General features: G+C 38.8%; 1 protein-coding gene across 2 annotated transcripts in view; it reads right to left on the bottom strand.

The window, feature by feature from the left end:
- The window catches only part of NELL2 (neural EGFL like 2), a 108,664-nt gene that overhangs the window by 65,069 nt on the left and 24,116 nt on the right, over positions 1-19,479 (bottom strand). For both annotated transcript variants that reach the window (XM_081022335.1, XM_081022334.1), the window contains exons 4-9: positions 17,090-17,263; positions 16,870-16,966; positions 11,591-11,663; positions 11,352-11,434; positions 9,236-9,364; positions 7,341-7,443 (exon numbers count right to left, since the gene is read on the bottom strand). In XM_081022335.1, the coding sequence (XP_080878461.1) occupies positions 7,341-7,443; positions 9,236-9,364; positions 11,352-11,434; positions 11,591-11,663; positions 16,870-16,966; positions 17,090-17,263 (659 nt within the window). The remainder of the gene's footprint in view (positions 1-7,340; positions 7,444-9,235; positions 9,365-11,351; positions 11,435-11,590; positions 11,664-16,869; positions 16,967-17,089; positions 17,264-19,479) is intronic.

The following is a 19,479-nucleotide window of genomic DNA, read 5'->3' as shown; positions in this document are numbered from 1 at the left end:
TTTAAAAGCTGTTTGCAAAGGGGAAAACTTTGGTTTATAAATGGGTTTTTGTGGGGTGGTTTTTTGTTGCTATCTATACTTAGCATGCAGTGAGATTATCTTTATACATTGTTCTTTAATTAGAACACCAGTTTCTATTGACATTCACATTTAAACACCATTTAGGGCAAGGAATTTCTGTGGCATGCCAAGAAAAAAAAATAATTATGGGGTATTTTCAGGCAGCCCTTTCCCAAGCTTTCCTAATGTTACACAAGCATTAGTCCCAATCTAGCACATAACTTGTCACAGGGAGATTGACTCAACTGTCACTTAAATAATAATATTAAGGAAGAACAGATCTAAAAAGGGTGCTGAGGAAGACAAATGATAACGAATTCCATCAGCAAAGATGATAGCCTTGTGGATAGTTGCTAGGTTTCCCCTTTCTCTGTTACAAAAACTTTGCATGAACAATCCAGCATGTGCCTGGAACACTAAGCTTCCAAACAGGTAACCTAATATTTCCTGCTGACATAGCAGATATCTGTGACTGCTAAGTAGGAGAGGCCAAGGTCCACAGTCTAATTGACATCCATGCTGTGGCCCCAGGACACACCCAGTGACACCCAGTCCTCCATTATTTATTGCACTTTTGGGGCATTTTCATCCTAACGTTTCTATTTTTAATATACTTATTTGGCATTGATTTGGTATAATTGCTGACAGCAATGCCAAGTTTTGTTGGCTACCTTGAGTATGCCTATGGGAAAGCAGATGCTCCAAAGTGCAAACCAGAAAAAAACAGTTTTTTTTCTCAGAACAATGTAAGATGCCTTTTACAGCTGCAATCCTACCATTTACAGTATATGTAGGTTTAAACAAAAACATGCAATTGTCAATGACAGCTTTGAGCTAATGTTCTCTAAATACAAAAAAGTTTGTGTAAGCAGGTATAGAAAATACCAGCAAAGCCCCATGCACAAATTTATGCTTCTTCATGGCCCTTTAGAGTGTGTGGTTGTTGTTGTTGTTGTGGTTGTTGTTGTTGTTATTTGCATGTGTGCAGAAGGAATCCTGTCCCTTACACAGAACAGTTCTTCACATGTCACCATTTGTGGAGTTCCAAATTTCCTTAGAGTTTGGGGGATGGGGTGGGGCAGATACCTTCCAGTAAATAATGATCAGAAGAATCACTAAACTGTTGTATAGAACATAGAACAGGGCCAGCCTTATCTCATTCCCTTCCTAATAACTATATATTTGTCTTGAAAGCTCAACAAAATGGTAATAGAAAGTGTAAAATATCCCTTCCCTCCCACAGAGTCATCTGCTACCCAGCTGGAAGGATCCTGACAGGGTCTTTTCGTTATTGGATTTTGATTTCACTTGTAAGTCACTCTGAATGATTAGTATATTGTCTACCTTTTACAGCCAGTCACAGTTTTTCTGGGTTTGGGCTATGCAGCAGCTTTAGTTATAAGAACTCCCTACACGAATATGAATAAATGTTTGCTAAGGAATACTGAAATAGCTGCACATTTCCCAGTCAATATGAAAACTCTGTCCCTTAAAACATCTTAAACGTTGTTATGCACAGGAAACAAAATTACAGTAATAATTAGCTGAAGGGAGTTTTGTATTCTGCAAACTCCCTGGTGCGGGTGAAATGAAGAGGAAAAGAGCTAAACATCTAGACATAAAATAAATTATAAATTCTTTAAAAGGAGAAAACAAAGAAAAACCCCTAAAGCACATTTGCTGTATGATGATATTTTTAATTCTCCCCTGGCAAAATATTGCAAATATTATGATCCTTTAACTCCTTAAAGAAGACAAGTTTCATATATGTGTGCCACGTCATCTTAATGAATTAATGTTTCCTTAAACATTCTATTTTATTATTTATACCTTAGGCAGCAAAACAGAATAACTCTAAGTTATTTAATTAGCATTATAAGATCTTTTCTGTACGTTCACACAATTTCCCATACTGACAACGCTATTCACTGTAAGGCAAATACTTTAAGAATGGATTGAAAACGAGTTTCCCCTTGAACTTCCGGTTGTGAGCGACGCCATCGCAAGCGGGGATTGCTTCCAGGTGGAGAATCCCGGGTTTTTCGGAGGATTTAGGGGGGTCTTTGGGCGCAGTGACCCCCTGAAGTAGTGTCTGGAGGGTGTTCAGACACTCAGGTTCCCGCAGAGAGCCACAACGCAGACCACCCGGCCGCCAGGTAACTCCAACGGAGCGAAGAGAGCGGCGGGGAGGAGAAGCGGGCTGAGGGGAAGCCATAGCTAACTCCGGGAAACGAAGCCCCGAGCTTGCCGGGGGAGCTCACAACTCTCGAAACCAAGGAATTCGGGCTTAAATTAATATCAAAGATAAATCAGAACTTTAAGGAAAGCACCGGAGGACAAGTAAGCAATTGCGAGACCGGCGCTATCTCCAATCAACTTGTGCGCATTGGGGAAGCAAAGTTGCTAAAAGTGAAAGTGTGTCGCCACTAGCGGCTATTGTTTCTTTTCCCCCTTTAAGCTGCTACAAACTATCTGACAAACTAACTCTTTGACTGCGAAAGAAGAATTCAAGCTAGAAGGGGGAAACAGAGGGATAAGATGATAGCTGAAACCAAAGTGGTACACCGATCCTAACTCCCTACTGGGGCATCTGCATCCCACTTGTTAGAGCGTTTGGCAGGGAAAAGAGGTGGTGGGTAGGCAGATTGGCTCCAGGCTGGTGAAGCAATTGGATTCTAATTGGTCCCAGCGTTGGCGATGAGACTGGCTCAGGATCCAATGAATCCTGTGTTGTCACAGTCCAGCCTTCAGAATGCTGCTTTTGGGGACCATCTTCCAGCAGTGTCCACTGGGAGAGACATCACCAACAGGGCTTCTACCCACACACATATTCAGTGGGTGCACAAGAAAGTTTGTGTCACTCCATCTGTGGCAGCCAGCTGAACCAGCAAAAGCAAGCAAATGAGCACCACTCAATCCAACCCCTCCATAGCTCAATATAAGGGAAGTTAGACTTAGTTCAGAGTAAGTGTTGGTGGTAGTAGTATATTAATGGAAGGTATTTTGTTCTTAACTAAACTGGTTCAGAAACTACCTATTTTCTATCTAATTTAGGTCTAGCAACTGTCACAAATATATTTGAGGGTAGACTATTGCACCACAGGCATATCCATGAAAAATACTAGGAGTACAGTAGCACATTTCAGCAATCTGAGCTCTATAGGCAATTAGCACTGAACATTCTTGAACCAGTGGTAGGATGTGCAAGCCATTACAGAGGCAAGCAGAGGAAGAACAAATGTTTTTCTCCCTAGGGGAATACCACATCCACGTGCAGGTGACTGACTTAATTTTTTTCTGAACATTTAGTGTGACTTCATATTTTCAAAGGCTGTCTTACCACTCACTTATCCAATCTGCTCTTAAATATGTTCTAATTTATATGGACATTTCCTTGAGTGCTCTACTCCACTTTACTAGCCTCCATTACAAGACTGCATTATGGCTTTCTCAAAGACATCATGATTTGTTGTAAAGTATTGATCAAAGAAGTGCAGCCCAGGAAAGTCTGAATTCATGGATGGCAAGTAGGGAAATAATGAAGCAGCTGCATCTCTTTTTGACACAAATAAGGCACTGGATAATGTCAGTGGCTTTGCTGCACCGCAAAACAAAAAAGCATCACTGCAAAACTCAGTAGATTCACACTTCCACGACTAGTTACAGATGGGAGTCTGAAAAGCCATAAATGAGAAACACACAGAGAAGGAAGTGAAATCTAGCAGCTTTGTCAGTAAGCAGCCTTGTAAAAAGGAATCTCACATGCAGATCTGCAACATTTTCTACTGAACTGTACAAAAATCTGGTGAAAAATAAACAACCAATGTGCGTAACTTCTCTTTTTGTTCTAATCTAAACTCTTCGTCTGATTTTAACCTATCATTTATAGAGTCTTTTATAATTTCTGCTTTTCCCTATCATTTTGTAGTGATATGAAAAGAAAATGCTCATTTCCTTTACTGAGTTAATCATATCACAGCTCACCAAAGTGGTCATTATTTTTAGCCATTATTTCCATTGATCACTAAAGTAGTCTTCTGAGCACTGTGCACAATATAATTAAGCACAATTATTTGAATCTGTGTCAATTTAGTCCACTGAAGTCTAATAGAGCTAAACTGTTTTAAATCAAAAGGCATTTGGTTCAAATGCAACTTTACAGGGCTTAACTTTGGTTAGCCTATATCCAATGTATTTTGTTTTGTGTGAACTGAGGGATACAGTGTGTTTTGGTTATGAAATTAGAGTAGACATATCTGATTCAAATAACTGACGGCTCTTGTCTTGTCAGTCTTGATACTTGCTCCCGAATTTCCTAACATTCCTCTTTTGCAGAATGCACAGCTTTATAGTTTGGTTCTCGGAGAACACTTTATGGATGAAGTAATGCTATTTGATAACAAAGCATTCTGAAAACCAGACTGTCCTAATACACACACCTACCACCTCATTTCACAGGTGTAATTTCAAACCGCAAAATGTCAGGGTTTACTGTGTTTTGTGATAAAACACACCACTGATGCCTTTTTTATGAACTGGACCTTTGCTTCTTGCATTAAGGACTTCTCTAGTGGTTTGAAACCAGTTATTTAAAATGTTTCTCTAGGAGAAATGAAGCATACAGCTACTTCTCACAAGAAGGCAATGCAAACACATGCCTGCTGGGTTTTCTATCCTTAAACCAATGAACTTCCTGCAGCCTCCAAAAAGCATCTAATTTCACCTACATTTTTCCAATTACTCTGTCATCCTCAGCCTCTCTCTAGCTGCTATTTTCTTTGGCTCGCACATATACATTGCTCAATGAGGTTGTCTCCCACTGTGAATAGCCGGGTCTGACTAGATTGCCCATTCTCTCAGCTAGTTCACCTGCTGAAACACTATGTTGCACTCAGTGCCCCTAGACTCACCTGCCCACCTGCTTATGAGCTTGAAAGATTGCAGCAAATATGATAAATTTCAGCATAAGTGTGCAGAACTGCTACTGGGAATTTTATTTTATTCTAGAGCTATAGCTAATTATGAATACCTATTTTCATACACAGTTGTAAAGCCCATCTGCTACTGAATTTTATGATTATAGACTACTGTATTCTGAGTTGTGGTGTGATTCCACTGCCTTTGCCATCACTGCAATGAAATCAAGAACCTATGCAGTCTGGAAGGAGATTGACAGCTGTAACAAAGATTACCTAGAAGGAAAATTCTGAAATATTGAAATATTTAAGGATTCGTCAGTGATATGAGCTTGAACTTAGTTCAGAAATTCAGAAACAAGCCAATCACATTCAGTTAGGTAATTATATTCAATCTAGTTACTGCATCTCTGCCACTGGAGAATGATTAATTATTAGTTATTTCATATAGCAATTAATTATTTCATATAATCTTAGAGTTAGAAGGGATCCCAAGGGTCATCTAATCCAAGCTTCTGCAATGCAGGAATCCCTCCCACAACTGTCCCTGGGTGGGCTCGAACCACCAACCTTCTGGTTAACAGCTAGGTACACTGACCCATTGCACCACAGGAAGGCTCATCTTTTGAAGTATGGAGGAATCTGAATCTTATAAATGCTCAGGAGTTCATACACCACTTAATTCTCAGAATAAAGTTTAATAGCCTGCTCATAGTACATTTACCTACATGATTCGTTATTTATTCATTATTGTTAGACACATCATTTGAAGTATCTCGGACTTTAAAAAAATGTTGCATATGCATGTATGAGTAGTGTATGATAAATACAACAGGTTGTAGCCACTGCTAGTCCCACTCACAACAAACCCATTGATATCAATGGACATGACTAACTTTGATCCATTAATTTCAATGGGTCTTCTCTAGTAGTTGGGACTAACATTGGGTACAATCCAATAGCTATAAGGTCTGGAAGCTGGATATTATATTATGTACATATACTTGTATATTACATACAGAAGATGCTGTCTCATACTATGTGAGACCCCTCGTCCATCAAGCTCAGCCCTGTCAACACCAACAATGGATCTTCAGGGATTCAGTGGGCAGGAGTCATTCCTAGCCCTACCTTAAAGCACCATGGTCTGAACCAGGAACCTTTTCCATGGAAAGCATGGAAGACACAGCCTTATGAAAAGATAATGGCTGGAAAAGCATCTTTGTTTAGTGTATCAGTTGATTCTGGGCTGCTTCCTTTAAGGAAGTGTCAGCATTCACTGCATCCATTCATACATTTAGCAGCCTTACTAAAACACTTAATGAAAATGTCAGACAATACAAAACCATTTTTAAAGATCATTTTGAGAACTTGCCTGCTAGAAGCATAACTGAAATAAGCAATGCTCTGATCTCTGTCACTTAATGCAAACTCTAGGGAGTTGGCACTGCACTGTTAGCTGCAGTTTCAATAGCAACTCACCCACCCCCTCCCACACACTTACACACTGAAACTCTTTTTAGTTGTGAAAGTCTCATTTAATTCTTTGTGCTCCAAATGCATGTTTTCCCATAATTCATACGGATTGCACAGAGATTTAAAACTAAAATTGGTTACATTTGGCCATTTATTAGAAAATGTATATATTGCTTAGCATTTTTGGCATTTTGGCTTAGCATTCTGTATTTATAAAATATCAATAACATGACATGAAAATGAAAACCAGATTAACTGGAAGCCCATAAGTAAAACCGAAAGTCAGCCACTGAACAGGATAGGTACTTTCAAACATCCAAACAGACCTTGGTAAGCAACTGATTTTTAGGAAAAAATATCAAGCATTCAACAGATAGGGCTTTGTGAATCTCTTTTGGGAGAGTATTCCACAGGGTTGGTGTTATAAATGCAAAAGCCCATTTCCAAGAGGTTTCCAGATGGCACTCTGCTGGCTGCAGTATGGCCAGCAAGGTCTCGTCTGATGATCATAAAGATCAATATGAACTAGAGTAGGGGAGGCAGTCTGCTAGACAGCATAGTCCCAAGCTGTTTGGGGCTTTAATATGTCAATAACAAAACCTTGAACTTGGTCTGGTGGCAGATAGGTAACCAGTGCAGTAAGCAATTATGAAGAAAGTAATTACAGTCATGATCTAGCCATTAGTGAAAGTGTCATTGGTTTCAATAGAGAGTTAAGCATATATGCTTATTCACTTGTTGAAAGCAATGGTATTCAAATGCTTATCTTTAAATGAATCATGCCTACAGTATGGTTCCATCCAAACTGGAGACTACTGCATAGGATGTAAGCTTTAGAAACCTTATAATGCTGAGATATCAAAACATCTATGAAAAACAACCACTTACGTTGGCATTCCTTGCAACACTTGTCATCAATATATGCAGGAGCAGAATTAAGAGGACAATCAGAAAGCGGGCAGATCAGTGCCTCACACTGAATAGTACCATTCTAGAAGCAACAAAAGGTTGTTTTGAAATAATTTGACAGAATATGGTCAGATAAATAGCTATTTTAAATTATAGGTTTCTTTAAAAAGATAACATCTCATACCGAATACACAATTTTTCTTGTCTTGATTATGAAGGTAGAATCAATATACTATATATCTATATTTTTATATTTCTATCTACATAGATTTCTGATACACACATAACAGGTTCTTTATCTAGTGACAGCAATGCAATGTTGTCCTTAAAACTTATCATTTGCTATCCTGACATTCTGCCAGTTGAACAAATTGGAAGATTACTCTGAAGTATAAAAACACTATTGAATAAAACCTTTCCAATAATTTCCACAAGACAGCCATTATGCATGTTTAAAAATAATATCATAGTCCTGTAAAAATTGCCTGCAATGAGGCATTCTTATAAGAAAGTGACTTGGATATGTTCTGCATAATCTGCCTTGTTCTTTTCAATCTTGGAAATACTTTAGTCACAAAATGCAGAGCAATAGTAGGTACTCTGTGAGCCGTCCAGAAATTGCTGGACTTCAGTTCCTTTCAGTCCTACCTAACATGGCCAATGGTCAGAGATGATGGGTGTTGTAGTCCAGCAATATGTTGAGCCCAAAGATTTCCCACTCCTGTAGAGCATTCCCAAACATGAGAACGGCATAGAGCAGGGCGGTCCAACACATGGCCCAAGGGCCTCTTTTGGCATCACTCAGCAACATTTGACACACACACCCTGCAGCCCTCATGCTGCCTTCCCAAAACCAGGTAAGCAAGGTGCTGGGCTTTGGGGAAGCAAGCCTGAAGGCTCTGACAATGTCCCAGAGTCCTCCAGCCTCCTCCACAAAGCCTTTTACCACTCTTATATCTTTGGAAAGGAGGTGGGATGGCTCTAGGACCCAGCCAGATCCTTGTGCCTACTTCCCAAAGCCTGGCACCTTGCTTAGCTGGCTTTAGGAAGGCAGCACAAGGGCTGGAGGGGCATCAAATTTTGGCCTCACTCCCTTGCCCCAACAACAAGGCATTGTGTGGCCCACTTGGTATGAAAAGCATAGAGCTTTGGATTGTGGTTGATGTACTGCACTTCAACACCACATTTATATGCCACTTTCTCTGATGTTTGATACCTGCTTCATCCTGCATTTTTTTACTGTTTCCAAATACTTTAATTGCTCGAAACTGGATGAGAGGTTTCTTTTCCAGAAATATGTTTTTATTAAGTAAAAAAGAACCCTAAAAACAGACACACTATACTTCAGAAGTGGATATGTACTTTCTACCTGATCCAAAGACCATAGTTTATGTATTTCTTTTGCACCGGGGCCATGATATATAAACTCATTTTGTCCCACATAAATTTAACCTAGTTGAACACATTTGAGTCCTTTTCAAGGGCCCCTCATTATATAGCCCTAGCAAACTAATGGGCAATATGCCTTCCTATTGGATTGTTCCACAATCTGAGCCTTGAGCCCACTGTTCAGTGTAACATCAGTCAGAGAGAAGATATGCCTGGCCATGCCAATCTTCCTTCATAACTCTTCCTTTCGCCTTCCAGCGCTGGGCATAACAGCTCAAACCCCCCCCCCCCCCCGCCGCATAGGCAAGAGCCAGATTTTTCTACAGAAAATGCAACATAATGCATAAAGAACAATGTAGGTAAGTAAATTCATTCCAACACAAATTTATTTTTAATCTGACAGCTTTTCATGTCTAAAATGCATAAACATTTTCAGCAGGCTGCATAACCAGGTCCCTGAATTTCTACGCAATTTACAGCCATACCATGCAAGTGCAGTTCTTACAGCCATCTGTCCACGATTCAAATTCCCTGTAGGTTGCACCCTTCATAGTGCAGGTTCTTTCACAATAGCACTGATCCAACCTATTCATCCTCTGCTCAGCTCGGGACAACTAGGTACATGTTGCACAGAGAGGGACATGTTAGCTGTGAAAAGGCTTACCTAAAACTATAACAACAATTTAAGCCATCCTGTATCATCAAGCACTACTGAAGCCAAAAAAGGAAATTGTGAAATATGGAAACGAATATCCAAACACTTAAGAACAAAAATGCGAAGTTTGAATATAATTCACCTCATCTTAACAACTCAGAATAAGGCTGTAAGAATGACTGGGTGTTTTATGCCTTAGTCTAGATATAAATGTGTGCATTTATATCTCTTGTGCTTATGGGCTGCCCCATTAATTCCAATGGAACTATCTATGGAATGAGCATACAGATCTCTTCTATGGAAAAGACTTCCTCTGAGAATAGGATTGATCCACATATGTGTTTTTTATCTGAATGCATTCAGAAGATTACAGATAATAAATAGATTGTGTTGATGATAATTAGCAACCCAGAGCCATATGTGGCAACTGGTTTTTAATGCATAGTGCTTGTGGTGATCAATGTTAGTTTGAGATATATTCACTGCTCTGGCATTGGGGTATGATTGCTTAGAGGGAACTTAAGTGTAAATATCATGGAGGATAAGTCTGTCGGTTGCTACTAGACATAATGTAGTTTATGCTGGGCCTCCATGGTCAGAGGCAATGTGTTTCTGAACACTAGTTGCTGGAAAACACAGGAGGGGAGTCTGGTTTTGTTCTCAGATCTTGCTGGCATGTTTCACACAGGCATCTGTTTGGCCACTGTGAGAACAGGATATCACAGATGCTGAACCCCATTGGCCTGATCCCACAAGCTATATCTATCTATATCTATCTATCTATCTATCTATCTATCTATCTATCTATCTATCTGTCTACACACATTTCTGTTCTGCCTTTCCTCCAAGGATCTCAAGGTGGCATACATTGCTCCCTTAGCTTCCATTTTATCCTCACAACAAAGCTGTGAGGTGGGTTAAGCTGAGACACTGAATCCACTAAGGTTACCCAGTGAGCTTCATGACTGAGTGAGAATTTGCACTCTGACTTACCGGGTCCTAGTCCAACATTCTACCCACTGCACCATAATGTTGTACATTCCTGAGGTGATGACAATACCTACACTCTAATATAACATTATTATTTTGGTTTTGTGCTTACTCATTTTAAAACTTTTAGCAGGAATTTTCCTCCACAATGAAACTTTTTGCCCTTAGCAAACTTTTGATGTATAATTTTTGGGACATAATTAAGTAGTTGCAGGTATTTCATGTGTAGTAAAATTATTATCACATTAGCATAGACACAACATCCAGGAATGCTGTTTTGCACACTAAAAATATAAGAAGGTCAAAGGGTTTCGGGAACACCTTGAAAATGTTTTGTGCATCTCCCATGTTATAATACTAATATTGCATTTGTCTTAATCAAGAATTATAAAGTAAATTACTAACTCCAAGACATTCTAGCATCATACATAAGACAGTAATTAAAATTATATTAACCTAGAATTATATTAATCTAACAGCCACTAATCCCATAGGTAACCTCAACAACAAATCTTCATACAGTGGTACCTCCAGTTGTGGATGGGATCCATTCCGGAGCTCCAGTTGGATCCCAAGGTTTTCACAACCGGAAGTGCTTGTTCTGCGCATGCGTGTGGTGTGGTTGAGCACTTCTGAACATGTGCATGCGGCAAAACCCGGAAAAATACTTTGGGGTTTGCCATGTGCGTATCCTGAAGGATACGTAACCAGAGGTGCTCATAAGTAGAGGTACCACTGTATGCCAATCAGTGGTTCTGAATATTTTTCATTGATTTTGGTTCAGTTTTTTATTCAAAGAACAAATAAATATTTAGCAAAGTGTTATACAAGAGTCCATAAAAATATACATATGTGCATTCATATGTACAAGTCCCTAAATAGAGCAATGGTTCCAGCAATTTACCCCAACCCACACACAAAAAAGCAAAAATAACAGCAACCTGAGAACTTGTTACCTTTGCAGAGGTTTTGGCTAAAATATCTTGCAACTCCATAATTTTCTGCACAAGCCCATGGAAGTCATTACACGTTGGGCATGCTGAAATTACAAACACTAAATTTGTCAAATTGTACTTAGGCCAAGTCTGCCAAAATACATTGATTATCAATTGAATCTCAAGAGAGATCTTGCAGGATAAATATTAAACAAAGTGCATCTCATTGTTTCTTATGGTAGAAGAAGTAGCAGACTTACTGCGATTAAGATCTGGACACTGAGAGATAAATCCTTGAGGCATGACAAGTAATTGCACATCTTGCATTATGCCCTGCGCAAATGGGGGTGGAGGAAGAGAAAGGTTATGTTATTTTTTGTCTGTCAGCATTATATTAGAAAGTTAGCATTTCCATGTGAAACATTCTAGCACACAAAATAGGTATACTTCACTCACAAAAAGCAGTTTCCACAAAATTATTATATCTTGCTCTCCTTCACTGTATCATTAGGAGAGTAGAGTAGAAAGAAAATAGCTGTACATGTACACACTGATACATACATATGCATTCAACCATTTTCAGAGACTTAAGATTAAATGTCAAGGTGTAATTAAGCAGCAAGAGACTAGTTGCCGTGACTTTGCCATTACTTTTATTTAGTCACTGAACGAGAGCTTTCAAGTGACCTTTAAAAACAATTTTAAAATAATTTGTACTTTCACTGAGTTTTAAGATACTCATTTAAATAAAATTTGAAAAGCAAGAGTACAAGTCACAACTATGATATTGTACTGCAAAATTTCCATTCATGTCAATGTAGTTTAAGCAGGAGATTTTTATGTTAGATTGTGCACCAAGTCATCAAGGACCTCGTTAGCAAAACTTCATAAATCAGCTACAAAAAAAACCTGTGCGAGCAGGTACTGAAAACTGCAAGTAGATGGTGCAATTCATACTATATATGTGTTTTGTGATTCTTTCTACACTCTGCAAGGTTGTCTGGGTTTTAGGGTGGGAGGGATAGAGTCTGCAAAATCTGACATTTCATTAAAAAGGCATGAGATTTAGGTCTAAAAAGTAGGCACCTTAACTTATGCTGTATCTTTTCATTGTCATTACCCCTCTATACTTCAATTATTTTAAGTGGTTAATACATCCATTCACCTATATGCTTTACCAAGTTTGCCTGTTGATTTATTTTAATATATGCTAGGAGTAGCTGTCTCATTTCTTTTTAAAAAAAATGATCTCACATGCACAAAACAGCATATAATCATAAAAATAGTAAAATATTATCCCAGAACTCTGTGAACATAATCTATCATTTCAGTCCTTGCTTTCATCTCAAGCCCAGATCCCTTTCTTCAAAACAAAACAAAACCCTTCATGTTCATTGCTTTTATCTGTGAAATTTGGTGTTTATCAAGAAGGAACAAATAAAAGTCCAAGGCTTTAGTTCTAGGAGAAAAATATATCCATGTATGGAAAAACCAGAACAATGAGGTATAGAAGTGAAATGGAAAGAAACAAAAACTGTGACCAGAGTGTTGGACTGGGCAGTTAAGTATATGAGGGCCATGACTCAAGGGCAAATTCACTCAGCTACTTTTCACACCTTTAAAATATGCAGGTAATCCAGCAGAGTAGCAAAGGTCACTATGTACTCAAATGTGGTCATACAAAATTAACTTCTATATATTTCCAGATGAACATAGTATTGCATCCCTAGGGGAGTGAAGAACCCAGAGACGAACCCAGTAAGAAGTGTTTTTTCCATTTCTCTGGGCAGAACAATAATAGCCTAACCAATTAACCCTTTCCCAAGTAAGCCAGCGGTGAATCAATTCCTAGACATAAATCATTCTTCTGGTTTCTTAGTATTTTCATCTCTTCTGTCAAAGGCAACCCATAAGTATGCCAAAGGAAGTTCAATCAATACTATCAATTAACTTGCTCTGGACGTAGCAGACCCTGGCTATCATGTAGGCCTTGCGATTCCAGTTCAAAGGATGCTGATGAAGAACAGTCCTTCCTCCAAAGGCAATGAACAGACCATATTCTCCTGATACAGCCAATGAGTTTATACTCAGAATTTCCAGTGAGAAGAAAAATCCATTTAAATATTTATTGGGTTTCCTCCCTCTGAACATTGTTTCCTATTCTGCAGGAAGGCAAGGGGAATGCTCTCCTGGTTCTGTGCAGTGGAGAAAGCTTCTAGTGCCTTATATCAAGTCCAACCCAATGAAGGGAGAAAGCTGCTGCCTTCAGCCTTCTTGTCTCTAACCCCCTGTAGCCGCATTTCTCTCAATGGAATATTTTTTATCTCTGGCCACTAGAGTGTGCTAAAAAATTGAAAACAAAGAAAAAGATCCAGAAGGAAATAGAAAGGCAAACTTAAAAGCTTATGTTCCCAATTCAATTGCTCTCAAACAGTAATACGACTGGAGAAATGAAAAGCTTTTTAACTGCAGCAACTTTGAGATATTCTTTTGGAGCTGAAATTACTGTTCCTTTGCAGTCCTGGCTCATCCCACGCCTAGAAAGCACGAGTCCAAGAGATTTTTGGTTTGCCCCACCACTTTCCCTGGGGAAACCCACTCTTTACTGCTGAATCTGAGCAACCGTCAATCTGTGGAAAAACCTGATTGGGATTTGCTCCAATTCAGCAGTACAAGGCAGGTTTCGGAGGGGGGGGGAGGGGGGACAAGCAGAAGTATGGACAAGCCCTCAATCACTTGTGCCTGCCTACTGTCCATGGTGGGGGAAGAACCCACCTGAAGAGGGTGGAAAGCCTATGTGGATAAGCACTTCCCAAATACATTATGAATATTCATATTCCGTCTGCCCAGTTCTGAAAGAATGACTAATAATACAGATAATGACATTTACAAGGTTTAGTGTAGCAGAAGGCTTGCTAAGAGATGAAAATATGCCAACTGGAAATAATCTAGTTTACTTAGCGTGGATTGCTTTAGAAGCACAATGTCCATGCATATTTTCTCAATAGTTTATAAAGAGCTTATAAAGGAACGGTGCTCTCTCAAGGAGATAATACCCAGAGCACGAAAGACTTTAAAAGTCAGAACCAGAGTCTTGAACTGGGCTTGGAAGCTAATTATGAATGAGTGAAGCTGCCAAATAACTGGTTTTATTCCTGCCTCCCTAATCTATTAGCCACAAATGGGGTCAGGGTTCCATGCACAGCCCTACCAAAGACTTCTCCTGGAATCTGCCATCTGTAGTGGGGGCCTTGCTGGTAACCTCACCATCATGATTTAATCTACACTTCTTTTGGAGCAGATCTCTAAACTGAGAAATTGGAAAAATAATTAAAATAATAATAAAATAACCCGACAATATCAATTGCCTTGCCAGCAGCTGTGCCTTGAGCAAATTGCAGCAGAAGCCAAAGTAAACGTACTTTAGGCTTGTTAACTTCTTTTTTTGAATTGGCTTTGTTTTATCTACTATATCTTTCATTTCTTATTTCTGATATTTCTATTATGTGGGGTGTCTTTATTATTAAAAAAAAAGGGAAATTGTGGAATAAAAATGGGGTGGGCCCTGGGAAAGAAATTTTTTGTTCTTTATTAAGGGTATTGACGAGGAATGTAGAAATTTTAAATTCGAATAATGGTTTAAACAAATTAAGTTTTTAATCAGAACCGAGAGCTTGTGGAGCCAACAACATGAACAAGGAATATGGTAGGGGTGGGGGAAGGGGGGAGTCCCAGAAAGTGGATATATGAAAATAAGGTTCTGACTGTATGTTAATTCTTACTTTCTGTACTTTGGAAAATCTTAATAAATATTATTTAAAAAAAAACAAAACAAAGTAAACGTACTTTAAAGTAAGTCCAATTAATCTTCTGTACAGTACAGTGTCCTAACCCTTTAAGGAAAAACAAGAACAAATTCTGGGTGTCTACAGGTCTGGAGCTTTCCCCATCCTGTTTACCCTTTCTCTCCTTCCCTTAACATCTAGTCTGAAAAAGAAGTCTGAGGAACCCAAAATTTGCATGTGATGTTGAGTCCTATCAGAGCACTCTCAGCATTGGTGTTCCACTGAAATGCCCTCAGCTTGCCTCATGAATGGTTGGTTTCTGCCCAGTTTGAGAACATATTTACTTGTGCAAGCATTTGGAAATAAACTGAATTGATCAGGTCCTGAGCTATTGATAGCTGCTGTTTGGACTGCTGGTGTGTTTTAATGATTTCCAATTGTTTTTCATTTTAATATATTGTTTTGTGATGATAATGCCATGCTCCTGTAAATATTGTATGCCAACCTGGGATAATTGTTGGTGAAGGGCAGCCAATTAATTAATTCATGTAGGCTGTGGTACTACTCTCAAAGCAACATATGAAAGCCAATAATGGTACTTCTTGCACAGAAAGCTGTGGGCTCAACATATGCCCAGATGTAAGCAACAATCTCTTCATGTGCTACTCCATATCAGCATCTTTCCTCTGTTCAACATGCAGAATGATCTACAGTCCTATGCACACATTATTCAGGTGTAAGGCATTCTCAAACACAGAATGGAAAAGGGCAGCATTTTTAGCCCCATTTGATGTCAGGGAGTTTGGGGGTTTGTTTGTTTTTAAGCCATGCACTGAACATGGTTGTTTGCATAGGAAGGCAACTGCATGAGCACCTTCTACCATATAGAAGACACCTGGTTGTGCAGGTATTCCAATCATGCTGATTCCATACGTACAAGGAGACAAACTTTGGCCTTTTTATACAGACAATTGTGCTCTGTGCGCAATTGTTTAAAAGTGGGGGTTGCTAAAATAGCAGCCATACCCCATTCTGTACTTGAGTATGCCTTACATCTGAGTAATGAGTGCCTAGAGCTTATGCATTAGAGAAAAGTGTTTTCATTACAGAAGTACAGCATTAAAAAAAAAAAGTTTCCAAATTCCCCTGTTCTGTCCTTCTTTCTTCTATATTCCTTGACCCTTCTGTATTGGTCACCTTATCAGATACAAAATGCCATATTAGATTTTGTTGACCTGACTCAATATGTTATCTTAGTTCTTGCATTGCTTATATTCACACGGCTGCATAGATGTGAAACCCATCAACACTGAATACACACTATTGCCAAAAGTACTGTTTTTTCTGGGCAAATAAATGACTTTTAGTTCCAGGTCAGGCTCATTGAAGTTTGCAAGTCATTATATTACATTTACAGAGCGGAAAATAAAATGTTAACCATTCTTATTTAACACAAACACCACCAGTGCACTAGTAAACAAACAAAGAAACAAACAAACAAACAAACAAACAAACAAAAACATAGTTTTCAAGTACTGACTTGAGCAATAAAGCTACAAATGCACTCTTTGGCCTGATATAGCACCCCCAAAATGTAACTGAATGATCAGCCAATTCATATGAAATGTAGTACAAATCTTGAAATCAGAGATACGAGTGCCCCAAGTTCACATTCATTTGAGATAACTTCTACAATCCATGTAGAAGATCCTAACTTTAAAATTAAATATATATGTATATGGAGGAAAACATACCTTGAAGTAACCATGTGCACTATTCCTTTGTCCCAACCAAAAGGTTGTGCCAACAGGTAAATCGAGATAAGGCTTTTCCACCACTCTCTCATAAATCCTGTTTTTAAATGAGAGAACAGGAGCAAAGTAAAAAAGAACAAGAAATTACTTTCATACTATCCAGTAATGATCTAAAATGCTGCAGCACTTTCAAGTAATTGAAACACAACTCTTCACTTACTTATTGCAGTCTACATGCAAAATGAGGTGTGATGCACTGATTGCTAAAGAGAGCCTGTGCCACTTGTCATCTGCCAATATGTAAGGAAACACTTCCGTATGTGAGCGATGGCTTCCTGAACGGTAGTGCAATCTAATTTCATTTCTATGGCCGCTGCTTTCTAGTTCCAAGTACCTGCACCAGAAATGGATCATCAATTCATGAAGCAATGTTAATAAGGAGGAAACAGAATTCATACTGGTTTATAAACAGAAACGAGAGAAAATCCAATTTATACATTATTCACATCTAAGGCATGATTTTGTTGCCTCTTGGATGGGGTCCCACTTTTAGCCCTTCCCCTGATGTGATGTCTTCTTCTTCCTCCAACCACAGCACATTGTGCACAGTTGTCTGTAAAGAAACTGCAATGAGCAAGCTCCTGCTTTTGAGTAGGGCCTATGCCATGATTATGATACATGAAGAGGCCTCCATCGTGCAGAGCCCTTATATATGAGCAAGACACCATGTGTTGGGTTTTCTTTGCGGACAACAGGCTTTCAGTGTGACAGCCCCCATTTTGTGGAACAACATTCCTGTTGATTCCAGTATTTGTACAGTGGTACCTCGGGTTAAGTACTTAATTCGTTCCAGAGGTCCGTTCTTAACCTTAAACTGTTCTTAACCTGAAGCACCACTTTAGCTAATGGGGCCTCCTGCTGCCGCCGTGCTGCCGGAGCACGATTTCTATTCTCATCCTGAAGCAAACTTCTTAACCCGAGGTACTATTTCTGGGTTAGCGGAGTCTGTAACCTGAAGCGTATGTAACCTGAAGCGTATGTAACCCGAGGTACCACTGTATTTCCCTTTATTGAAATATACATATATAGTAAAAAATCTCCTTAGAAAAGCAGCACCATATGCCTTTCTTTTATTTCTGCACTTCTCTCTTCAAAGAAACATTCCCAGCTAACAGAAAAATTCAGGCATTTCTGACTTGTTTTGCACACCTAGCAAAGTGCATTTATTTTCTCTTCAACATTCAAGGTGTCTCAAAGCACTCTAGTCTCTGTATTAATGAACACTTAACTGAAGTCAGCAACAAAAGTTATGCATGCAATAATTCTTTGTTCTGTGGCCAATTTTTATTGCACTGGCAAGAAGTCAAAACCAACTGAATATATATATATCTGCAAACAAAATAGTAGAGTTGACAGAATATATGCCAATTGAATTACCTCTTTTATCACCACAATCTTAAAAGGATTGAAATAAGGCAATTTTTAATGAAACAAAACAAGACAGTGATAGAATAGGCCAAAGCACTCTTCACATCTTAATTATCTATTTATTTAAAATTAACATGTGAAACAATGCAAAATTAAGCAGAACTATTCATAACTCTGAGCGCTAACAACAGAGATATGGCATTACGACAAAATAATCTAGCCCCTTTAATTGTGTTCACATGAACTAGTAGTGAATTACCTACAGGAGCAGTGCATAAAACATGCACCTCTCAGTCTGACTGAATGGTGAATGAGCTCCTACACCCCTTGAATAGAATATAGCTTCATGGATTATCATGGCTGTGCAATAGTATCAGTGACTCCTGAACTAATCTTTCTATTTAAAGCAGAGGTGCAGAATCTTCTACCCATTGGTCTACTTAATCTCAAAGGCCATTTCCCCCAACCCTTGCCCTACACCTAACATCATATATGATATCACTTGCAGGCATGTAAAGATGCAGCCCTTTACCGAAAGCACAGTTCACAGGTACTGGTCAGCAGCACGTGCAAAACCCTTTTCCTCTGCCTGTGCTGCTTGATTTCAAACTGTAAGGGCAAATGAAAACACTTCGCCTGATACCATGATAGAGGTAGTGGTCGTAAAACATCAGGTTGGTTTGGAGAAGTCAGAATTTGGCAGCCATTTGGATCCAGCTCCCTACCCCACCAAGCATAAGCACAAAGGAAATAATAATAATGATAATTTGTAGGATCGTTGAATTATAGAGTCTGACGGGACCTCAATGGTAATGTGGTCCAAACCCCTGATATGCAGAAATCACACCTAAATAGCCTTTATTCTGTTTTTACTTGACGTGATTAGGTTTTTGCACCTTCCATTTCCCTTTTACTTGTGTTGCTTTTTCTCATGGATGCTTAATATGGAAATTCTATTGGCTCAAAACTTTATACTAGAGCAGAAGTAAAATTCAATTTTTAAAATCCAAAATTCAGCAATATTCCAGCATTTTCAAAGATTTTTGAACTCCATTTCTGAAATTCAGCTTTGAGAGAACCTTTTAAAAAAGATTGATATTTTCATTTAATTTTTCAAACTTGCTTTTAATTTTCCCCCAAATTATTATTCTGTTGCTTGCTGCTGCTGCTGCTGCTGCTGCT

The sequence above is a fragment of the Podarcis pityusensis genome (assembly GCF_964106645.2).
Source record: "Podarcis pityusensis genome assembly, chromosome: 10".
NCBI lineage: Eukaryota > Metazoa > Chordata > Lepidosauria > Squamata > Lacertidae > Podarcis > Podarcis pityusensis.
This window is presented reverse-complemented; position numbering and strand designations above follow the sequence as displayed.